Source organism: Dictyostelium discoideum, assembly GCF_000004695.1.
Source record: "Dictyostelium discoideum AX4 chromosome 3 chromosome, whole genome shotgun sequence".
Lineage (NCBI taxonomy): Eukaryota > Evosea > Eumycetozoa > Dictyosteliales > Dictyosteliaceae > Dictyostelium > Dictyostelium discoideum.
The window spans coordinates 3,926,645-3,947,977 of record NC_007089.4 but is presented as its reverse complement, the minus strand read 5'-3'; the positions used below and the strand labels follow the sequence as shown (position 1 = coordinate 3,947,977).

The window sequence follows — 21,333 nt, the reverse complement described above, 5'->3', positions numbered from 1 at the left end:
TTTTTTTAATTTTTTTTTTTTTATTTTTCATATTTACACAATTTTTATAATCAATCCACAGAAATATATACATAATGGGAGCTCAACCAAGGTATATATATATAATTTATAGATCTTTTGATAATAATATTTGATACTAATATTTCTAAAAACTTTTCTTTAGATATCCATACCCAAAAACTGTTTGGTCACCACCAGGAGGTATGTTTTAAATTAATTTTTTTTTTTTTTTTTTTTTTTTTTTTTTCATCAATTACTCTTCATTCATCTAACCAATCAATATTTTCAATCAAAATAAAATATAAATATAAATATAAACAAAAAACTATCAAAAAAAACAAAAACCATCAAAAAACTAAATACCATCAAAAAAAAAAAAAAAAAAATACAAATAAATTAATATAACATAACAAATTTTAGGTTATTGGTGTGTTAAACCATTTAATTATAATAAGAATGCTAAAGTTGCTTTAATTGGTATTGCAGCAACATTATCAATTGCATTTTTAATCGACATGAATGTCGAAAGAAGACCATTACCACCACACCCATGTGCATCAGCTGTACCAATGCAATATTTAAATAAACACAGAGACGAAGATGATCCATACTTTGAAACCAAAAGAAATAACAGACATTAAAAAATATAAAATATAGTAATAATAGTAAATAGAAATTATAAAAATAAAAAAAATAAAAAAATTTATAAAAAAAAAAAAAAAATGAAAAAAAAGATTAAAAGAGATATCAAACAGTTTTATAAAAAAAGATTAAAAGAGATATCAAACAGTTCTTTCAGTGTTCATTAGATTTTTAGATTTTCCCAAAAAAAAAAAAAAAAAAAATTTAGATCAAACAATATTTTTTTTTGTTTAAATTTTTTTAATAGGTTGTGACTTTAAATGTATATTTATATATATATTGTCACTTTTTCTTTTTTTATTATTTACTTTTTTTTATTTACAATTAGGTTTTTCTTTTTTTTTTTTTTTTTTTTAAATTTTAAATTTTTTGTTTTTTTTTTTTTTTTTTTTATATAGTCCTTAAATTTCACTCTTTATACAAATTGATTGTTGATTTAAAGTATTTGTTTTTGAAGAAGAAGGTGATGAGGAACCGCTATTATCATTACTATTATTACCACTACCACTACTATTACTATTTAATTCTAATAAATCTTCCAATAATTTCTTTGCAGTGTTAATTTCATTTATTAACATTTCACAATCTGGAGCATCAATTTTTTGAGAACAAAAAGCTCTATTGATTTGAGTTTGTTTTGCCTCTAAAATATCTTTAAATGCTTCAAATGCAAATTGATGAATATATCCAGTACCACCATGTAACCGTTTGGCTTCTTCTTTTACACTTGAAATTTCCATTACTTTATTATTACAATAACTGAAATCTCTTTGTAATGTTGGTTTTCTCTTTAAAAATGATGTTAAATCAACACCTTGATCCCATTCATCCTCTTTCTCTTTAAATTGATCCATCTTTAATGATCTCCTCTTAGTTGTTGTGGTTGTAGTTGTAGTCGATACTTTATTATTAATATTTGCATTTGTATTTGTATTTGTATTTGTATTTGTATTTGTATTTGTATTTGTATTTGTATTTGTATTTGTATTTGTATTTGTATTATTAATCGAATCTGTACTATCCATTAAAGTATTACAAATAGACCTTGAATTTGTTGATGGTGATGGTATAGTTGTAGTTGTTGTAGTTGATAAAGTTTTTTCGAGTGTTGGACTTTGTAAAATTGTTGTAGTTGAGGTTATTGTAGTAGTTGGAGTGAGATCATTTTGTTGTATTATTTTTTCACCATTTATTTCTTTTAATTCTTCATCATCATTATCATTACTATCATCATCATCTGATAAATCTTCAAAATCAAAAAATGGATCATCTTCTGGTTGTTCAATCATTGAATCAGATTGTGGAGCAGAAAATGAGAATGATTTTAATCTTAATGGTAAGATATTCAAACTATTTCTTCTACTATTATCATTACAACTACTGCCTCCACCACCACCATTATTTTCTGATAATAAAGTTGTTGTGGTAGAGGATTCCATTGTTTCAAACTCATGAAATGGTATTGATGGTAATGAAGGTGACATTGGTATTGTTGAAGCAGTTGCGGTTGTAATTATCGATGAAGAAGAGGAGGATGGTGATGCAGTTGGTAATATTGGACTCGATGGTTCTTCTGCTATAATTGAAGTGGTAGTTGATGTGGTTGTGGTTGTTGAAGATGGTGATGTCGATGTGGAAATCGTAATCGATACTGATTTATGAGTGGTAATTCCATCCATTGTTGCACTTTGTTTTGAATTGAATATTGGTTGTGACTCCACTGGTAATGGTGGTGATTTTACTGATGATTCATCATCTTTACTATCGGGTTGATTTATAAATTCAACCAAAGTTGGTTTTAAAACCGATATATTACTCTTTGGTTGTGATTCTATTGTATATTTACAAAGTATTACTGGGTCCTTATTATTGCTATTATTGCTATTGCTATTATTATTAATGATATTACATTGTTCTAATATTGCTTTTGAAATTTTTGGATTCGATGGGAATGATTGAAATTGTCTTCTCAATACTGGTCTAATTATTGGTGATGATGTTGTTGAAACACTTGAACTTTGTGGTTGATTATAATGTAATTGTGGTTGATTATTATTATTATTATTATTAATTTTATTTGTTATTGGTCTTGATATAATTGGTGATGATGGTGTTGAAATTGATTTATTATTATTATTACCACCACCACTACTGCTATTGCTATTACTATTATTGATATTATTAATTGGAATAACAACATTTGAATAAGCTGAGGGTGGTACTGATTTTAGTATTGGTGAAGATGATCTTGAGGTTGGATTTGTGATACCAGCAATTGATGAAGATGGTGGTGATGATGATGATGATGAAGTTGTTGTAGTTGTAGTTGTTGAAGAGATATAAGTGATTACAGTTTTATTATTTGCAGTTTTATGTGTAGAAATTGATGAAGTAGATGTAGAGGTTGAAGAGGATGATGGTGTTATAGTTGATGTTTGGGATGATTGTGAAATCAATGGTGTACTAGTTTCTGGTAAAACATTTTTATGTTTATTCTTTGGTGAAAAACATGTTACACATATATTTGGTCTCCATTGATGACCTTTATATTCTAAACATTCTGTAAAAACTATAGTTGATTTATTTGATGTTGTATCCTCTGAACGTAAATTAATTGTTGATTTCATTTCTTTTTCTTTTTCTTTTTCTTTTTCTTTTTCTTTTTCTTTTTCTTTTTCTTTTTCTTTTTCTTTTTCTTTTATACTTATTGGTGTTGGTGTTGGTATTGGTATTGGTATTGGTTTTGAATTTGTTATAGTTTTTATATGTTTATTGATTATTTTCGCTTTATTATCAATATTTTCAGTAATTTCTATATTATTACTGTTTTTATTATTGTTTCCGCTATTATTTATATTTATATTTGAATTTATATTTGAGTTTATGTTTGAATTTATATTTGTATTGGCGTCAAAGTCTGTATCTGTATTTGAGGTTTTACTATTGTTATTGATGTCTATATGAAATTTTAAACAATTGTCACATTTACTTTTTTGCCATCTACTTTCCTTGAAAGATGAGCATTGAATTTGAAAAATCTTCATTTTATTTTTTTTTTTTTTTTTTTTTTTTTAAATATATATAAAATAAATATATAAATACATTAAATAAATAAATAAATAAATAAATAAATAATAAATAGATAAAAAGTTAGTTTATTATTTTATTTGTTTCAAATGAAACAATTTTTTTGTTTTTTTTTTTTAATAATAACAAAAAAAAAAAAAAAACAATATTGTGGTTATGTGAGTGTGTTGTCGAGTGTGATATAAACATATAATGTAATAAAAAAAAAAAAAAAAAAAAAAAATGAAACAAAAAATAGTTTTTCAAAAAAATGAGAAAAAAAAAAAAAAAATTTAATTTACAAAAAAAAGTTGTCAAAATTAGCAATATTTAATGAGTAAAAGGGTTTGTTTTATTTAATTAATATGATTTGTTTTATTTTATTTTTTGTAGTACACTTTTTTTTTTTTAACGTTTAATTATTATGTGCGTGTTTGTGTTTGATTAAACTATGTTTTTATTTATATAAAAATTATTTTATGAACAGGAAGTTGTTTACATTAAAAAAAAAAAAAAAAAAAATAAAAAAATAATAGATAATAATTAAAAAAAAAAAAAAAAAAAAAAAAAAAAAAAAAATATAATCCCACCTTTTAGTTTTTTTATTTTTTTTAAAATTAATTAAATAATAATAATAATAATTATTATTATAAATATTTATCTGTGAAATATTTGTGTGTGTTTTTTTTTTTTTTTTTTTTTCAGAAAAAAAAAAAAAAAATAAAATAAAAATAAATTTAAAATAAAATATTTTTTTTAACGTATAACCACCTAAAATAAACACAATTTGATATAATATATATATTATAGGAAATATAGATATATATAATTATTATTTTTATATATGTTGTTTATCTATTATAATTTTTTTTTTTTTTAACAACATTTATAAAAATAGTAATTTAACTATATATATATATTAATTCTAAATATTACAAAACTATTTTAATTTTTTATCTTTTATTTTTAATTTTGATTTTTTATTTTAAATTTTTAATTTTTAATTTAAAATTTTTTTTTTTTTTATTATTGTTGATAATGTGTATACGTGAGATCCTATTTTTAATTTTGATCATTTTTAGATTATTTGAATTTTATTTTATTTATTGCAAATAATTATTATAATAATTTTGACTTTATTGGTTAAAATTTCATCGAAATTGGTTCTATTGGAAATAATTTATAAAATTTTTTTATTTTTTTGTTTGAAAACTAAAAATATCAAACACACAAATTTTATTTTTAAAAATCCTATTATTTACTTTTTTTTTTTTTTTTTTTTTTTAAAAAAAATTATAAAAAGCTATAAAGATACTATTGAAATATTTATTTTTACTACCACTATTAATTAATTTTTTTGTTTTTGTTTTTTTTTTTTTTTGTTTTTTTCTATTTTTTTCTTGTTAAATTTGTAATTAAAGAGTGGGTTTAAAATGGATTTAATTAAAAAAATAAAATAATAATTTTTATTTATACCCACACAAACACAATCTTGGTCATGAAAAAAAAAAACAAAAAAAAAATAAAATAAAATAAAATAAAAAATAATATTAAATAAAACTAAATAAAATACAAATAATCATTAATTATTGAGTTTGGCACTATTATTATTTTTTTTTTTATTTTTTATTTTTATGATTCATTTTTTTATTTCTTTATTTTTATATCTAAAAAAAAAAAAAAAGATTTAAAATGATTGCGATTCATTAAAAATGTGATTAACAATGACAAATTTTTTTTTTTTTTACCTATAGAAAACTAATTTTTTTTTCTTTCTACTGATTAAGATTATTCTTTATTATAAATTTTTATTTATTTTTTATTTTTTTATTTATTTATTTTTTTATTTATTTTTTTTATTTATTTTTAATTTATTTTTTATTTATTTTTTATTTTATTTTATTTTATTTTATTTTATTTTTTTTTTTTTTTATTTATTTATTTTTTCTTTTCTTTTTAAGATTGTTCTTTATACTATTGAATAAATGATTGATGCTTTTTCATATATTATATGTAAATAATAATAATAAAAATAATTAAAAAAAAAAAAACAAAAAAAAACAAAAATTTTTGTGTTGAGGTTTAAATTTTTCTTTTTTTTTTTTTTTTTTTCTTTTTTTTTTTTTATTTCCTTTCAAAAACAAATATCATAATGAAATTATATATTTAGTGAGTGAGGAGTGAGTGAGAGAGTGAGTGAGAGAGAGAGAGTGGGTGTGTGAGTGGTTTTTTGTTTTGTCTTTTTGACTTATTGCAGAAATCTACACAAAATTATAATATAAAATATTTTTAAAACCATCAAAACATAGTGGGTGGGTGGGTGAGTGAGGAGTGAGTGTGTGATTTGAAAATAAATTAAAAAAAAAAAAAAAAAAAAAAAAAAAAAAAAAAAATTAATAATAAATTGAAAATAAATAAAATAAAATTAAAATAAAAAAAAAAAAATTAAAAAAAAAAAAAGAATTCAAAAAAGGAACCAAAAAAAAAAAAAAAAAAAAAAAAGGATTGTGTGATTTTTGATCTTACCATACCCCTTCAATTTTGAATCTAAATATATATATGTGTGTGTGATCTTGTTTCGATTAAAATAAAAGCCCAATGATCATAATTTTTCAGAATTATTTATTTTATTTTATTTTATTTATTAATTTTTTTAAAATTGATTATAACAATCAAAGAAAACAAAATAAAATAGAATAAATTTTATTGTAATCGTATTAATTTTTTTTTTTTTCCGTTTAATTTTATATTTTATTTTTTATTTTTTTTTTTTTAATTTCTGATAAAACGAAATTTTTTAGATTTTTATTTTTTTATTTTTTTTTTTTTATTTTTTTATTTTTTTTTTTATTTTTTTTTTTTTTTTTTTCTTAAAACCACCTTTTTTCATTCCATCTTTTTTGGTTAAACTTTGCCAACGTGTTTCAAAAATGTAATTTTTTTTTTTTTATAGGTCACAAATTATTTGAAAAAAAAAAAAAAAATGTTTAAACCTGATTTCAAATCGAGATTACTTTACTTTGTACTCTTCGTTGACATTTATGGGATTTTTACTAATAATATTGATAAAATTGTATACAAAAAAGGTCATTTTTAATTTTTAATTTTTTTTTTTTTTTTTTTTTTAGTCGACTGTTTTAAAATAAATATTTTTATTTTTTAAACATCCCAAAAAAAAAAAAAAAAAAAAAAAAAAAAAAAAAAAAAAAAAAAAAAAGGTTACACACCAATTGAGAAAGTGGTAAAATTATTATTAAAACTTAATATTATAAAACTTTATTAATAAATTATTATTATTATTATTTTTTTTTAAATAAAATATTTTGCATAGTTTAAAAAAGATTAAAATGCAATTATTACAATATTTTTTATTTTTTATTGGATGTTTCAGATTATTTTGTTCTTTTAAATTTTTAATTAACCCTGTATCCATTTTTAGTTACGCATATCCAAATGTAAAAAAAGAAGGTAGATATATATATATTTTAAAATCATAATTGAATAATTTTTATTAATATAAAATTAAATTAGTATTTTTAGGATTATTCTCAAGAATTGCATTTTTATGGTTTTTTACAACTGGTTCAATGGCTATTGCATGTTCACAAGATATTGAAAATAAAACATTATTTTTCTTTACTTGGATGACATTTGTTTATGGTTTGGGTCATCATGTTGTAGAATATTTATATTTTAGAACAACAGAAATTAAAAATAATCTTGTTCAATTTTCTTTAGCATTTCCATTAATAATAATAATGGGTTCAATAATGATTTCTTGGTAAAAAACAATATATATATAAATTATTTTATTTTATTTAATAAATTGGAAATCAACCATTTTTAGTAATAAAGATTAAATTTAAATAAAATATCAAATTTATAAAAAAAAAAAAAGCCTTAATTTAGTTTATTTTTTTTTTATCATTTTGGATTATTTTAATTAAAGTAATTTTACATTTATAGTAATGTTTAATGTATATATATTTTTATAATTTTTTAATTATTTTAAATACCACAACATGAACCATTTCCTCCACCCATACTTCCATTACTACCACCACAACCACCTCTAGATCTAGAACCTCCAGTTAAATTTAAACCTAAACCTAAACCTAAACTTAAACCTAAGCCTAAACCAAGAATACCATCACTTCCACCACAACCACCACCACATGCAATTGAATTTGAACCCATACTTGTTCCACTACCAAATGATGCAATACTGGATTTTGAACTTGTCATTGGATTTGAAATTGATGAGATTGATGCTATTGATAATAATTAATTTATTAGTTTTTTTTTGTTTTTTTTTTTAAAACTATAAATTATTAAATAATCCTTACAGAAAAGTGTCATTTTATTTTTTGATTTATAATTTAATAATTTACTGATGAGTGATGAATAGAATTTAAAATTTATTTTTTATTTTTTATAGGTTTTTTTTTAGGGAATTGCAAAAATGTTTGTAAAATAAAAGTATAATATCAAAAAGTTGAATTAAAAATTATAATAATTAATATTCTACCTTGTTATTTATTAGATGAATATACTTTTTTTAAAAGTTAACACATTTATTGGAAATTTTTTTTTTTTTTAATTATAAAATCAAATTTTATTTTTTAAAATAATAAAAACGATAACGATTATCATTAAATATAAAACCCCACACCCAATCTACAATTATTTTAAAAAAGAAATTTTTAGTGGTTAAAAAATAAATCATTTATAACAATACCACCAACCTTTAAATTAGATAAATAATAATCAGGTCACAATTTCAATCTAATTTTAAATAATTAATATTGAAGGAATGAAAATATTTTTAAGATGTTATAAATCATTAAGTTCAGAACAATAATTAAATATCAAACTGATATATTCAATAGTTGGTTTTTTAATTTTAATAAATATTATATAATCAATCATTGCAAAAGAGTTAACATAATAATATGGTAATAAAGATTTAATTTATTTTGATTTTTTTTAATATAATTTGAAATTCGCCAATTTTTAAATAAAGTCTTATTACTTTTAGTGTAGTTTCGAATGTATATATATTTAATAATTTTTTAATATTTTAAATTCCACAACATGAACCTCCACAACATTTACCACCAGAACATGGGCCATTACCAGGATTACTAGATCCACTATTACCACCACAAGCACCTCTAGAACCTCCAAATAAATTTAATCCTAATCCTAAACCTAAACCAAGAATACCACCACTTCCACCTCCACAACCACCACCACATGCAATTGAATTTGAACCCATACTTGTTCCACTACCAAATGATGATATTCTGGATTTTGAATTTGTCATTGGATTTGAAATTGATGAGATTGATGCTATAATTATTAATTTAAATTAATTAGTTTTCATTTTTTTTTTATAATTATAAACTTTATAATCTAAAATAATATTAAGTCCTTACAAAAAAGTGTCATTTTATTTTTGATTTATAGTTTAATATTTTATTGATGAGTGAATAATTATATTTTTTTTTTTTTTTTTTTATTTATATCTTATTTTTTTTTAGAAAACCTTAAAAAATAAATCACCTTTTTTCAATAAATAATAATTTGTAATTTAACCAAAAAAGTAATTTCAAAAAGTTTTACATTAAAATTTAATAATTAATATTATTTGTTTTGTGTTTTTATTAGATGATAATACTTTTTTTAACAGTTTATACATTAATAGAAAAATTAAATTTAATTAAAAATAAATTAAATTAAAATATTAATTCTAGTGTACAATTAATAAATTATAACAACTTTATACCCCAACCCACAAATTAATTAAATAAAAAATAAAATTTATTGTGTTGAAAAAAAATAATATCATTTTTGACAATACCACCAACTTTACAAAAAATAACTTTTACCAACTTACAAATCTTTTTTTTTTTAAATAGATTAATTTTAATTAGAGATGGAATGAAAATAATCTTAAAAATATCACTTCTAAATATAATAAACAATAATGAACACTTAAACTGATATAATCAATAAATTATTATATCACTTTTTTTAAAATTTTCATTGAAAATTTTATTTTAATAAATCATTTTTAAAGTTCAATTTTATTTATTGAGTTTATTTATAGATAAATAGAAAATACAAATAAATTAAAGTTTATATTTTTATATAAACACTATTGGTAATTCACCATTTTTATTTTAAATAAAGTATTATTATATTATTAATAGTTTTGAATATATATTTTATAACATTTAAATTCCACAACATGAACCATTTCCGCCTCCCATGCCTCCATGACCATTAACAGGATTGCTTGATCCGCCATTACCACGACATGACCCTCTTGTTCTAGAGCCTCCAGTTAAATCTAAACCCAAACCTAAACCTATACCTAAACCTGAACCAAGAATACCACCACTTCCACCTCCACAACCACCACATGCAATTGAATTTGAACCTATACTTGTTCCACTACCAAATGATGAAATACTGGATTTTGAACTTGTCATTGGATTTGAAATTGATGAGATTGAAGCTTTTAATAAAAATTAATTTATTAGTTTAATTTTTTTTTTTCTTTTCTTAAAAACTATTAATTATTAAATAATATTAAATCCTTACAAAAAAGTGTCATTTTATTTTTGATGAATAATTTAATAATTTACTGAAGAGTGATAAATTAATTTTTAATTTAAATTTTATTTATAGCTTTTTTTTAGGGAATTGCTAAAAGTACAAAGTCAAAAAGTTAAACTAAAATTAAAATAATTAATATTCTACATTTTGTGATTTTTATTAGATGAATATACTCTTTTTAACAGATTATACATTTATTAGAAAAATATTTTTATTATTAATAAGATCAATTTTTGTTTTTGAATAAAATAAAAACGTTAACGATTATAATTAAAATAATAAACCCCACACCCACTCTACAATTATTTAAAAAAAGAATTTTTTATTTGATTAAAAAAAAAAAATCGTTAATAACAATACCACTAACCTTTAAATTAAATCAATAATTTTAACCAAATTAAAATTTCAAGCTATAATTTTAATATTAATAGTAAAGGAATGAAAATACTCTTGTAATTTTAGAATCATTAATTCAGAAAATTAAAAAATTAATATAGAATAGTTAAATTTCATTTTGTTAAAAATTTTTAAAAACAAAAAGATTTAATTTATTTTTGTTTTTAATATGATTGGAAATTCGCCAATTTTTTAATAAAGTATTATAACATATATAGTAATTTCGAATATATATTTATATTTTATATTTTTTAAAATATTTTAAATTCCACAACATGGACCTCCACAACATTTACCACCAGAACATGGGCCATTACCAGGATTACCAGATCCACTATTACCACCACAAGCACCTCTAGAACCTCCAAATAAATTTAATCCTAATCCTAAACCTAAACCAAGAATACCACCACTTCCACCACCACAACCACCACCACATGCAATTGAATTTGAACCCATACTTGTTCCACTACCAAATGATGCTATACTGGATTTTGAACTTGTCATTGGATTTGAAATTGATGAGATTGAAGCTTTTAATGATTAATAATTATAAATTAATTAGTTTTCATTTTTTTAATAAATTTAATAAAATAATAATAAAATCCTTACAAAAAAGTGTCATTTTATTTTTTGATTTATAATTTAATGTTTTATTGATAAGTGATTAATAAATTTTTTAATTTTTTTTTATTTATATCTTTTTTTTTTTTAAAAACCTTAAAAATAAATCACCTTTTTTCAATAAATAATAAATTGTAGTTTTACCAAAAAAGTATAATTTCAAAAAATTTGATATTAAAATTTAATAATTAATATTATTTGTTTCCTGTTTTTATAATATGGTAATACTTTTTTTGACAGTTTATACATCAATAGAATAATTATATTAAAAAAAATTATTCAAGTGTACAATTTATATAATTATGACAACATTATACCCCCAACCCACAATTTTTTATATAAAAAATATAATATACTGTGGTAAAAAAAAAAATAATATCATTTTTGACAATACCACCAACTATTCAAAAAATAATTTTACCAACTTACAATTCTTTTTTTTATTCGATTAATTTTAACTATTGATGGATTTAAAATATCATTTTCAAATAGTAATAAAAATAACAATAATAAACACCTAAACTTATATATCACTTTTTTTTAAATATTAATTTAAATAGATCATCATAAAAGATTTCAATTTCATTTAATTGGTTTATGGATAAATATTAATTTAATAAAAAAAAGATTAATTTATAAAAAACCTAATTTAAAAAAAATATTTGTTTTGTTTTTAACATAATTGGTAATTCACCATTTTTATTTTTAATAAAGTATTATTATATTTATAGTAATTTATAATATTTTAAATACCACAACATGAACCATTTCCTCCACCCATACCTCCATTACCAGGATAGCCAGAACCACCATTATTACCACGACATGCACCTCTTGATCTAAAGCCTCCACTTAAATTTAATCCTAATCCTAAACCAAAACCTAAACCTGAACCAAGAATACCACCACTTCCACCTCCACAACCACCACATGCAATTGAATTTGAACCCATACTTGTTCCACTACCAAATGATACGATACTGGATTTTGAACTTGTTGATGGATTTGAAATTGATGAGATTGATGCTTTTAATATTTATTAATTAATTAGTTTCCTTGTTTCCTAGTTTTTTTTTTTTTTTTTTTTTTTTTCCCTTCAAATATAAATTATAAAATAAGTACTTACCAAATAGTGTCATTTTATTTTTTGATGATTTTTAATTTAATAGTTTACTGATGAGTGATTATAAAAATTTAATTTTTTTTTTTTTTTTTTTTATTTATAGCTTTTTTTTTTGGGGAAATGTTCATAATGCCAAAATAAAGTCAAAAAGTAAAAGTAAAATTATAATAATTAATATTCTACGTTTCATGTGTATTTTTTAAACAAATATACTTTTTTAATAGTATATTCATTATTAGAAAAATGATGTTATTATTTTTATAAATGATAAAATCAATTTTAATTTTTAAAAATAATAAAAACGATAACGATTATCATTATTATATAAAACCCCACCCCACCACAATTATTAAATACAAAAAAAAAAAAAAAAGAATTTTTTAGTGGTTAAAAAAATTAAACTAAAATCAAATTTAACAATACCATCAACATTTAAATTGAATTTTAACTAGTTAATTTTAAAAATTGAAGGAATGAAAGTAAACTTGAGATTTTATGAATCATTAGTCAGAAAATAAAAAAACTAAACAATAGTTAAATTTCATTTTGTTATAATAATAGTATTTTGATAATAAAATTTATTTATTTTTATTTTTTAAAATTTAATTGGAAATTCTCCAATTTTTAAAGTTTACTACATTTATAGTAATTGTGAATATATTTTATAATTTTTAAATATTTTAAATACCACAAAATGAACCATTTCCTCCCATACTTCCATTACCATTATTTCCAGATACACCATTATTACCACCACAAGCACCTCTTGATCTAGAACCCCCTGTTAAACCTAATCCAAAACCTAATCCTATACTTAAACCTAATCCTATACCAAGAATACCACCCCACTTCGACATTCACCACCACATGCAATTGAATTTGAACCCATACTTGTTCCACTACCAAATGATTGGATACTGGATTTTGAGCTTGTCATTGGATTTGAAATTGATGAGATTGATGCTATTAATAATTATAAATTTATTAGTATTCATTTTTTTATAAGAACTATAAATTATTAAATAATATTAAGTCCTTACAAAAAAGTGTCATTTTATTATTGATTTATAATTTAATAATTAACTAATGAGTGATGAAGAATATTTAAAATTAAAAATTTTATTTATAGCTTATTTTAAAGGATTGCAAAAATAAATCACTTTTTTAAAATAAAAATTATTGTAATATATCTAAAAAGTATAATGTCAAAAAGTTAAACTAAAAATTAAAATAATTAATATTCTACATTTCAGGTTTTATATTAGATGAATATACTTTTTTATACAATTTATATATTTATTAGAAAATTAAAAAAAATTTTCATTAATTATAAAATTAATTTTAATATTTTTAAATAATAAAAACGATAATGATTATCATTAACAATCTAAAACCCACACCCCACCCCAATAATAAAATAAAAAAAAGAATTTTTGGTGTTTTAAAAAATAAAATCATTATAACAATGCCAACAAAAAAGTTATTTCATTTTGTAAAATAACAGTATTGTGATAATTAAAACAAAATTTTTAAAAATAAAAAGATTTTATTTATTTTTGTTTTTTAATATAATTGGAAATTCGCCAATTTTTAAATAAAGTAGTATTACATTTATAGTAATGTTGAACATATATTTTATAATTTTTTAATAATTTAAATACCACAACATGGACTTCCGCAACAAGAGCCTCCTGAAAATGGACCATTACCAGGATTGCCAGATCCACCATTATTACCACCACAAGCACCTCTTGATCTAGAACCTCCAAACAAATTTAATCCTAAACCTAAACCTAAACCAAGAATACCACCATTTCCACCTCCACAACCACCGCCACAGGCATTTGAATTTGAACTCATACTTGTTCCACTACCAAATGATGCAATACTGGATTTTGAACTTGTCATTGGATTTGAAATTGATGAGATTGATGCTTATAATTTTTAATTTAAATTAATTAGTTTTCTTTTTTTTTTTTTTTTTATAAACTTAAAATTATTAAATAAATCCTTACAAAAAAGTGTCATTTTATTTTTTAGTTTTATAATTTATTATTTAATATTTTACTGATTAATGATTAATAATTCTTTTTTTTTATTTTTTTTTTATTTATAGCTTTTTTTTAAAAAAAAACCCTTAAAAAATAAATCACCTATTTTCAATAAATAATAATTTGTAATTTAACCAAAAAAGTATAATGTAAAGTTTGACATTAAATTTTAATAATTAATATTATTTGTTTTGTGTTTTTATTAGATGATAATACTTTTTTTAACAGTTTATTCATTAATAGAATTATTAAATTAAAAAAAATAATAATAAAATTAAAATAATAATTATAGTGTAAGATTAAAACAATTATCGCAATATAATACCCCCAACCCACATATATTAAAAAAATATAATTTACTGTGGGAAAAAAAAAAATAAGATCGTTTATGACAATACCACTAACTGTTAAAAAAATAACTTTTACCAACTTACAATTCTTTTTTTATATCATTAATTTTACATATATATGGAATGAAAATAATCTTTAAAACTATCAGAATAAAATAGTAATTAAAAATATAAATAAATCAAATTAAAAAAATAAGGTCATAAATTGATGTAAACAATAAATCACTTTTTTTAAATCATCATTGAAAATTAAATTTTAATAACTCATCACAAAAGAGTTCAATTTGGTTTAATTTGTTTATATATGGATAAAAATTAATTTAATATAAAAAAAAGATTTAGAAAAAAAAAAAAACAAATTATTAAAAAAATTAATTTATTTAAAACATTTTTAGTAATTCACCATTTTTATATTAAATAAAGTATTACATTTATAGTAATTTTGAGCATATATTTTATAATTTTTAAATATTTTAAATACCACAACATGGACCTCCACAACAAGAACCATTTCCTCCTTGAGCAGGATTTCCAGATCCACCATTACCACCACAAGCACCTCTAGAACCTCCAAATAAATTTAATCCTAATCCTAAACCTAAACCAAGAATACCACCTCTTCCACCTCCACAACCACTACCACATGCAATTGAATTTGAACTCATAATAGTTCCACTACCAAATGATGCTATTATAGATTTTGAACTTGTCATTGGGTTTGAAATTGATGAGATTGATGCTATTAATAATAATTAATTTATTAGTTTTCATTATTTTTTTAAAAATTAGTTTACAAAATGTTTTTTTTATGATTTTTGTTTTAAAATATTAAAATCCTTACAGAAAAGTGTCATTTTTTATTTTTTAATTATTTTATAATTTAGTATTAATATTTGTTAATTAAAAAGCTAAAAAGTTTTTTATTTATATCCTTGTTTTTTTTTTTTATTTTTTTTTATTTTTTATTTTTGTTTTTAATCACTTTTTTTAATAATAATTTGTAATTTAACCAAAATACTACAATGTCAAAAAGTTTACCAAAATTTCAAATAAATGACATTTTAAGTTTCAGTATATTCATCAGATGAATATACTTTTTTATTCATTTTACCAATAATATAAAAATAGAAAAAAAAAAAAAAAAGGTAATGTAATACAATTAATATAAAAAGAATTTGTTTATCAATTAAAATATTTTACCCACAGCCCACAAAAATTATAATTTTGTGTTATTTTTGAAATATAATAAAAAAACATCTTTAGATTTATAACAATACCCCCTTTTAATATCATCCCAAATTTCTTTTATGTTTTTTTAATAAAAATAAAATAAAAATAACTATTATTTTATTTTTATTAAAACCGAAGGCATTTCTTTGATTATTGATATTATTAAATGAACTATAATAATTTTAAAAACTTTAAAAAAAGTTTAGATTTTTTTTTTATAAAATGGGGTTAATAATGAATTAATTATCACCACAAAAATGGATTAAAAAAGTGGGTATTTCAATGAGGTCAATCATATATCAATTAAACCAATGAAAAATAAGACTAATAAAATTAATTTAAATTGAGACCATTACAATAACAATTGTAGAAATAGTTTATTTTAAAAATTAAAAATAAAAAACAATAATTAAAATTTTTTTTTTTTTTTTTTTTTTTTTTTATTTTTTTTTGTTTTGAATAAACTGGTAAATAACCATTTTTATTTTAATAAAGTACTATTACATCTATAGTACTTTTGAACATATATATTTTTTTTAAAATTTTTTAAGATATTTTAAATACCACAACATGGACCTCCACAACAAGAACCTCCATTTCCTCCTTGAGCAGGATTTCCAGATCTACCATTACCACCACAAGCACCTCTTGATCCAGAACCTCCAAATAAATTTAATCCTAATCCTAAACCTAAACCAAGAATACCACCACTTCCACCTCCACAACCACCACCACATGCAATTGAATTTGAACTCATACTTGTTCCACTACCAAATGATGCAATACTGGATTTTGAACTTGTCATTGGGTTTGAAATTGATGAGATTGATGCTATAATTATAAAAATTATTAGTAATTATTTTAATTTATTAAATTAAAAAATAATAAAAAAAAAATACTTACAAAAGAGTGTCATTTTATTTTAATATAATTTATATTAATTTATTTTAATTTATTTTAATTTTTTTTTATTAAAAATATAATAATTGATTAATGAAAAAAAAAAAAAAAATTTTAATTTATACTTTTTATTTTTGAGTAATATAAAAAATAAATCACTCTTTTTCATTTATATTAACTTGTAATTTAACCAGTATTGTAAAAAAGTAAAAATTAACTACCAAATTCAAATAATATTTATTTTTAAGTTTGAGTTCATATTAGATGAATAAACTTTTTTAGCAGTTTACAAAATATTAAAAATACGAAATTTCCAGTTAATGATACCCATAATAGTTATATATATAAAAATATAAAAACTAATTGGTTTATCTTTAACCACACACTCAAACACACCAATACCCCAATCCACAAATATTAATAAAAAATTGAAATTAATAGATTTGGTGGTTATTAATTAAAAAAACATGATATTATTTTTAACAATACCCCTTTTTTTTTTTTTTTTTTTTTTTTTTTTTTTTTACAAAATAAAAAACTATTACCATTTTACATTTTACATTTATAGTTTTTTTAAAAATATTTAATATAAGTAATTTAATTTCCCAAGAAAATTTAAAACTAAAATTAATTTTAATATAAAAAAAAAAAATTCCCTTGTCAAAATATCCTTATATTTAAATAATAAATTTTAAATAAATAAGAGTGTTTTTGATTTAAATGATTTAAAAAAATATATAATTTTATTTATTGGATATAGTATTATTACAATAATAGTAATAGGATGAATGAAATATAGTTTTTTTTAAAACCTAATTACAACCACATGAGCTTCCAGAACCAGAACCACCACGACCATGACCATGTGGCCCACCATGTCCACGACCTGGTCTTCCACCTCTGCCCCCACTACTTGTACTGGCGCCACCTGTTAAATCTATATTTGCACCAATAAAAATACCACCAAATCCATTTCCACTTCCACAACCACCACCACATGCAATTGAATTTGAACCCATACTTGTTCCATTACCAAATGATGCAATACTTGATTTTGAGCTTGAAATTGAGCTTGAAATTGATGAAATTGATGCTATTAATTAATAATACTATATGGTTAGTTTTAATTTTAATATTTTTTTTAGTTTATAAATTCTTACAAAAAAGAGTCATTTTTATTAAGTTAAATTTTAAAATATATTTTTAAATGTATAAAATTAAATTTTATTTTATACTTTTTTTTTTAAACTAAAAAAAAATTTTAAAAATAAATCATTCTTTTTTTTTTTTTTCAAATAAAAACAATAATTATTTTAGACCAAATAGTACAGAGATTTAATTATCTAAAAACACTCATTTTCTATAAGATCTCAATACATTTTTGACAGGTAAAAAAAAAAATGAAATTACTGATTATATATAATAAATATTAAAAATCGTGATTAAAAGTTTATCCAAACAAATTTTTGTTTTTTTTTTTTTCACAAACCACAAACCCATTTTTGTTTTAAATTATTTAATCCATCTTGAACATGTGGTTATTGATTTTTAAAAAAAAAAAAAAACCAGAAAAAAAAAAAAAATTTAAACCTTTATTCATTATAATATAAACCCCTTTTAAAATTGTTTTTTAACCAAATATAAACTACTTTTTTCTAGTGACTGTTTAATTCAAATAAATTGTTGTAAAAAAACACAAACTAAGGTTTACATTATTAAATTTAATTTAAAAAAAAACATATTTTGTCTTTTTAAAAATAAAAAATAAAAAATAAAAAATACATTTTTGTATGTATATCCACAATTATGATCATATTTAATATTATTCAAATCTAATTTTATTTATATTTTTTAATCTTTAATTTAAGAATAAATCATTAAATTAAAAAAAGAATGAAAAATAATATTGTTTTTAAAAAAAAAAAGAAATTATTGAATTTATTATTTTTTTATTTTTTAATTATTTTAAAAAAATAAGGAAATTGATTGATATTACAAATTTACTGATATATATAAATATTAATATTTGGTGATTTATCAGATTTACTTTTTATGATTAAATCACACGATTAACTAGAACAGCCATTAAATGAATCATGATAAGTACGTGAATAAACATTTTTAGAATCCACATAAACATTAATACTAGAATCAATTGTAAATGAACCAGATGATTTTATTGTAGTAGTTGTTCCACCACAACCTCCACATGTTATTGAATTTGATCCCATTAAAATACCACTTCCATTTGATGATGAGATTCTTGAGTTTGATCCTTTTAATGGATTAGAAATTAAAGAGATTGAAGCTAAAAAAAAAATAAAAAATAAAAAAAAAAAAGAATTAATTATTTTTTATATTAATTTTATAATTATAATAAAATTAATGATTACCAAACAAAGTCATTTTTATTTTTTTAAATTGATTGGTTTTTGATTTTTATTAAATTTTTTTTTTTTTTGTTTAAATACTAACTATTCTTGAAAAAAATAAAAAAAAAAAAAAAAAAAAAAAAAATCATTCTTGTCAATTTCAATATTCAAACCCTTTTAACTGAAATAGCAGAATATATATAAAGGCGGTTAAAACTCTACAATTTCCATATTAATATAATCCTTATTAATCTTTTGAATTAACCACTCTTTTTAATAATTTTTTAATCTATTCTGTAATTAATGGGGGTTTTGAACATTATTTCAAATAAAAAATAATTAAAATATTATTTAATCAGTAAATGATATATTAATTTATTTATTTTTATTTTTTTTTTTATTTATTTATTCATTTTATTTTTTTTTTTTTTTTTTTTTTTTTTTTTTTTTTTTTTTTTTTTTTTTTTTTTTTTTTTTTTTTTTTTTTTTATCTATTTATTTTAATTTTAAGAAAAAATATGAAAGGTAATATTAATTTTTAATAAAAGGTTTAAATGAAAATTGGGAGAAACTTAATGTTTTTATTTTAATTTTTTATTGGATTATAATTTACATACCTTTTTTTTATTTCACTGAATGGATCCATTATACATTAAAAATTGAAAAAAAAAAAAAAGAATAAAACTCCTCAGTATACAAACTACAAAATTAAAATGTTTGAATATTCCAAATATGTACAAAAATGAAATTCAACACAAAAAAAAAAAAAAAACCCCAACATAATATTTTTTTTTTTTTTTTTCACAATTTTATTTTATTTAATAATTTTAATATAATTTACCTTTTTTTTTAAAAAAAAAAAAAAAACAAATAATTAAATAAATAAAAAAATGATGAAGGCATGGAGAATTCATAGTTTTGATGGTACCTATGGTATGAAAATGGATGAAATTTCAGTTCCACATATTAATGATGATCAAGTATTGGTTAAAGTATCAGCAGTTTCATTAAACTATAGAGATAAAGCAATAATGGATGGAACCTATGGTATTAAATTTGAAAAAGGTTTAATACCAGTATCTGATACTTGTGGCATAATTGAAAAAGTTGGAAAAAATGTAAAGAAATTTAAAGTTGGTGATAGAGTTGTAAATCATTTCTTATCTCACTGGATGGAAGGTGAAGCGAAAAGTAATGAAGAACAATTCAGTTATGGTGGTCCGTTAAATGGCGGTTTAGCAAAATACATTATTCTTGATGAAAACTCATGTTTAATACCACCAAAACATTACACAGATGAAGAATGCTCAACATTACCCATTGCAGCATGTACAGCGTGGTATTCGTTAATGAATGTCGGTGGAATTGAATCAAAATTAAAATCAAATCAAACTGTTTTAATTCAAGGCACTGGCGGTGTCTCATTATTCGCTCTTCAAATATCACATTCAATTGGTGCAAAAACTATACTTTTAACAAGTAATGAAGAAAAAAAAGAAAGATTATTAAAAATGGGTGCCACTCATGTTATAAATTATAAAACCCATAATGAATGGGAGAAAGAAGTTATGAAATTAACAAATGATCAAGGTGTAAATCATGTACTTGATGTAGTTGGTGGTGATTATATAAATAGATCAATACGTTGTAGTCATACACATGGTCATATCTATATGATTGGATTTTTAAAAGAATCAAATGCTAAAATCAACCTTTTTGATGCTCTCTTTAAAAGAATTAACCTACATGGTATTGGAGTTTCACCAAAAGATTCTTTCCAAGAAATGATTAATCAATTATCAACAAATTTCATCTTTAAACCAGTAATTGATACAATTTATGATTTTGATGATTCAATTAAAGCATTTCAACATTTATCAAGAGGTTCATTTGGTAAAATTGTTATAAAATTAAATTAAAAAAATAAAAAGTTAAAATAAATAGAAATATATATA

At 20.2% G+C, this 21,333-nt stretch overlaps 15 protein-coding genes and 1 pseudogene across 15 annotated transcripts; 4 read left to right on the top strand and 12 right to left on the bottom strand.

Moving 5' to 3' along the window:
* Positions 1–74: 74 nt before the first annotated feature.
* On the top strand, positions 75–641 carry DDB_G0281027 (hypothetical protein; the record flags this gene model as incomplete). Its single annotated transcript, XM_635682.1, has 3 exons — positions 75–91; positions 164–201; positions 421–641. 3 exons carry the CDS (start codon positions 75–77, stop codon positions 639–641), a joined length of 276 nt encoding a protein of 91 aa, XP_640774.1.
* A 402-nt stretch (positions 642–1,043) lies between these two features.
* DDB_G0281025 (hypothetical protein) lies at positions 1,044–3,686 on the bottom strand (the record flags this gene model as incomplete). The annotated part of the gene is made up of 1 exon (XM_635681.1): positions 1,044–3,686. One exon carries the CDS (start codon positions 3,684–3,686, stop codon positions 1,044–1,046), a length of 2,643 nt encoding a protein of 880 aa, XP_640773.1.
* Positions 3,687–6,691: 3,005 nt separating this feature from the next.
* On the top strand, positions 6,692–6,871 carry DDB_G0281023 (hypothetical protein; the record flags this gene model as incomplete). Its single annotated transcript, XM_635680.1, has 2 exons — positions 6,692–6,794; positions 6,837–6,871. 2 exons carry the CDS (start codon positions 6,692–6,694, stop codon positions 6,869–6,871), a joined length of 138 nt encoding a protein of 45 aa, XP_640772.1.
* Positions 6,872–7,055: 184 nt separating this feature from the next.
* On the top strand, positions 7,056–7,493 carry DDB_G0281021 (erg28 family protein; the record flags this gene model as incomplete). Its single annotated transcript, XM_635679.1, has 2 exons — positions 7,056–7,176; positions 7,240–7,493. The coding sequence occupies 2 exons, from the start codon at positions 7,056–7,058 to the stop codon at positions 7,491–7,493; spliced, it is 375 nt and encodes a 124-aa protein (XP_640771.1).
* Positions 7,494–7,716: 223 nt separating this feature from the next.
* On the bottom strand, positions 7,717–8,067 carry DDB_G0281019 (coiled-coil family protein; the record flags this gene model as incomplete). Its single annotated transcript, XM_635678.1, has 2 exons — positions 7,717–7,979; positions 8,055–8,067. 2 exons carry the CDS (start codon positions 8,065–8,067, stop codon positions 7,717–7,719), a joined length of 276 nt encoding a protein of 91 aa, XP_640770.1.
* Positions 8,068–8,788: 721 nt separating this feature from the next.
* Positions 8,789–9,159, bottom strand: DDB_G0281017 (hssA/2C/7E family protein; the record flags this gene model as incomplete). Its single annotated transcript, XM_635677.1, has 2 exons — positions 8,789–9,060; positions 9,147–9,159. 2 exons carry the CDS (start codon positions 9,157–9,159, stop codon positions 8,789–8,791), a joined length of 285 nt encoding a protein of 94 aa, XP_640769.1.
* Positions 9,160–9,947: 788 nt separating this feature from the next.
* On the bottom strand, positions 9,948–10,330 carry DDB_G0281015 (coiled-coil family protein; the record flags this gene model as incomplete). The annotated part of the gene is made up of 2 exons (XM_635676.1): positions 9,948–10,231; positions 10,318–10,330. 2 exons carry the CDS (start codon positions 10,328–10,330, stop codon positions 9,948–9,950), a joined length of 297 nt encoding a protein of 98 aa, XP_640768.1.
* Positions 10,331–10,989: 659 nt separating this feature from the next.
* Positions 10,990–11,353, bottom strand: DDB_G0281013 (coiled-coil family protein; the record flags this gene model as incomplete). The annotated part of the gene is made up of 2 exons (XM_635675.1): positions 10,990–11,261; positions 11,341–11,353. The coding sequence occupies 2 exons, from the start codon at positions 11,351–11,353 to the stop codon at positions 10,990–10,992; spliced, it is 285 nt and encodes a 94-aa protein (XP_640767.1).
* A 744-nt stretch (positions 11,354–12,097) lies between these two features.
* On the bottom strand, positions 12,098–12,491 carry DDB_G0281011 (coiled-coil family protein; the record flags this gene model as incomplete). Its single annotated transcript, XM_635674.1, has 2 exons — positions 12,098–12,378; positions 12,479–12,491. The coding sequence occupies 2 exons, from the start codon at positions 12,489–12,491 to the stop codon at positions 12,098–12,100; spliced, it is 294 nt and encodes a 97-aa protein (XP_640766.1).
* Positions 12,492–13,155: 664 nt separating this feature from the next.
* On the bottom strand, positions 13,156–13,528 carry DDB_G0281009 (annotated as a pseudogene; the record flags this gene model as incomplete).
* Positions 13,529–14,128: 600 nt separating this feature from the next.
* On the bottom strand, positions 14,129–14,503 carry DDB_G0281007 (coiled-coil family protein; the record flags this gene model as incomplete). The annotated part of the gene is made up of 2 exons (XM_635672.1): positions 14,129–14,409; positions 14,491–14,503. 2 exons carry the CDS (start codon positions 14,501–14,503, stop codon positions 14,129–14,131), a joined length of 294 nt encoding a protein of 97 aa, XP_640764.1.
* An 846-nt stretch (positions 14,504–15,349) lies between these two features.
* On the bottom strand, positions 15,350–15,730 carry DDB_G0281005 (coiled-coil family protein; the record flags this gene model as incomplete). The annotated part of the gene is made up of 2 exons (XM_635671.1): positions 15,350–15,615; positions 15,718–15,730. The coding sequence occupies 2 exons, from the start codon at positions 15,728–15,730 to the stop codon at positions 15,350–15,352; spliced, it is 279 nt and encodes a 92-aa protein (XP_640763.1).
* A 932-nt stretch (positions 15,731–16,662) lies between these two features.
* Positions 16,663–17,022, bottom strand: DDB_G0281003 (hssA/2C/7E family protein; the record flags this gene model as incomplete). The annotated part of the gene is made up of 2 exons (XM_635670.1): positions 16,663–16,937; positions 17,010–17,022. The coding sequence occupies 2 exons, from the start codon at positions 17,020–17,022 to the stop codon at positions 16,663–16,665; spliced, it is 288 nt and encodes a 95-aa protein (XP_640762.1).
* A 796-nt stretch (positions 17,023–17,818) lies between these two features.
* Positions 17,819–18,179, bottom strand: DDB_G0281001 (coiled-coil family protein; the record flags this gene model as incomplete). Its single annotated transcript, XM_635669.1, has 2 exons — positions 17,819–18,099; positions 18,167–18,179. 2 exons carry the CDS (start codon positions 18,177–18,179, stop codon positions 17,819–17,821), a joined length of 294 nt encoding a protein of 97 aa, XP_640761.1.
* An 896-nt stretch (positions 18,180–19,075) lies between these two features.
* DDB_G0280999 (coiled-coil family protein) lies at positions 19,076–19,412 on the bottom strand (the record flags this gene model as incomplete). The annotated part of the gene is made up of 2 exons (XM_635668.1): positions 19,076–19,314; positions 19,400–19,412. The coding sequence occupies 2 exons, from the start codon at positions 19,410–19,412 to the stop codon at positions 19,076–19,078; spliced, it is 252 nt and encodes an 83-aa protein (XP_640760.1).
* Positions 19,413–20,268: 856 nt separating this feature from the next.
* Positions 20,269–21,297, top strand: DDB_G0280997 (zinc-containing alcohol dehydrogenase; the record flags this gene model as incomplete). Its single annotated transcript, XM_635667.1, has 1 exon — positions 20,269–21,297. The coding sequence occupies one exon, from the start codon at positions 20,269–20,271 to the stop codon at positions 21,295–21,297; it is 1,029 nt and encodes a 342-aa protein (XP_640759.1).
* Between the last annotated feature and the right edge of the window lie 36 nt (positions 21,298–21,333).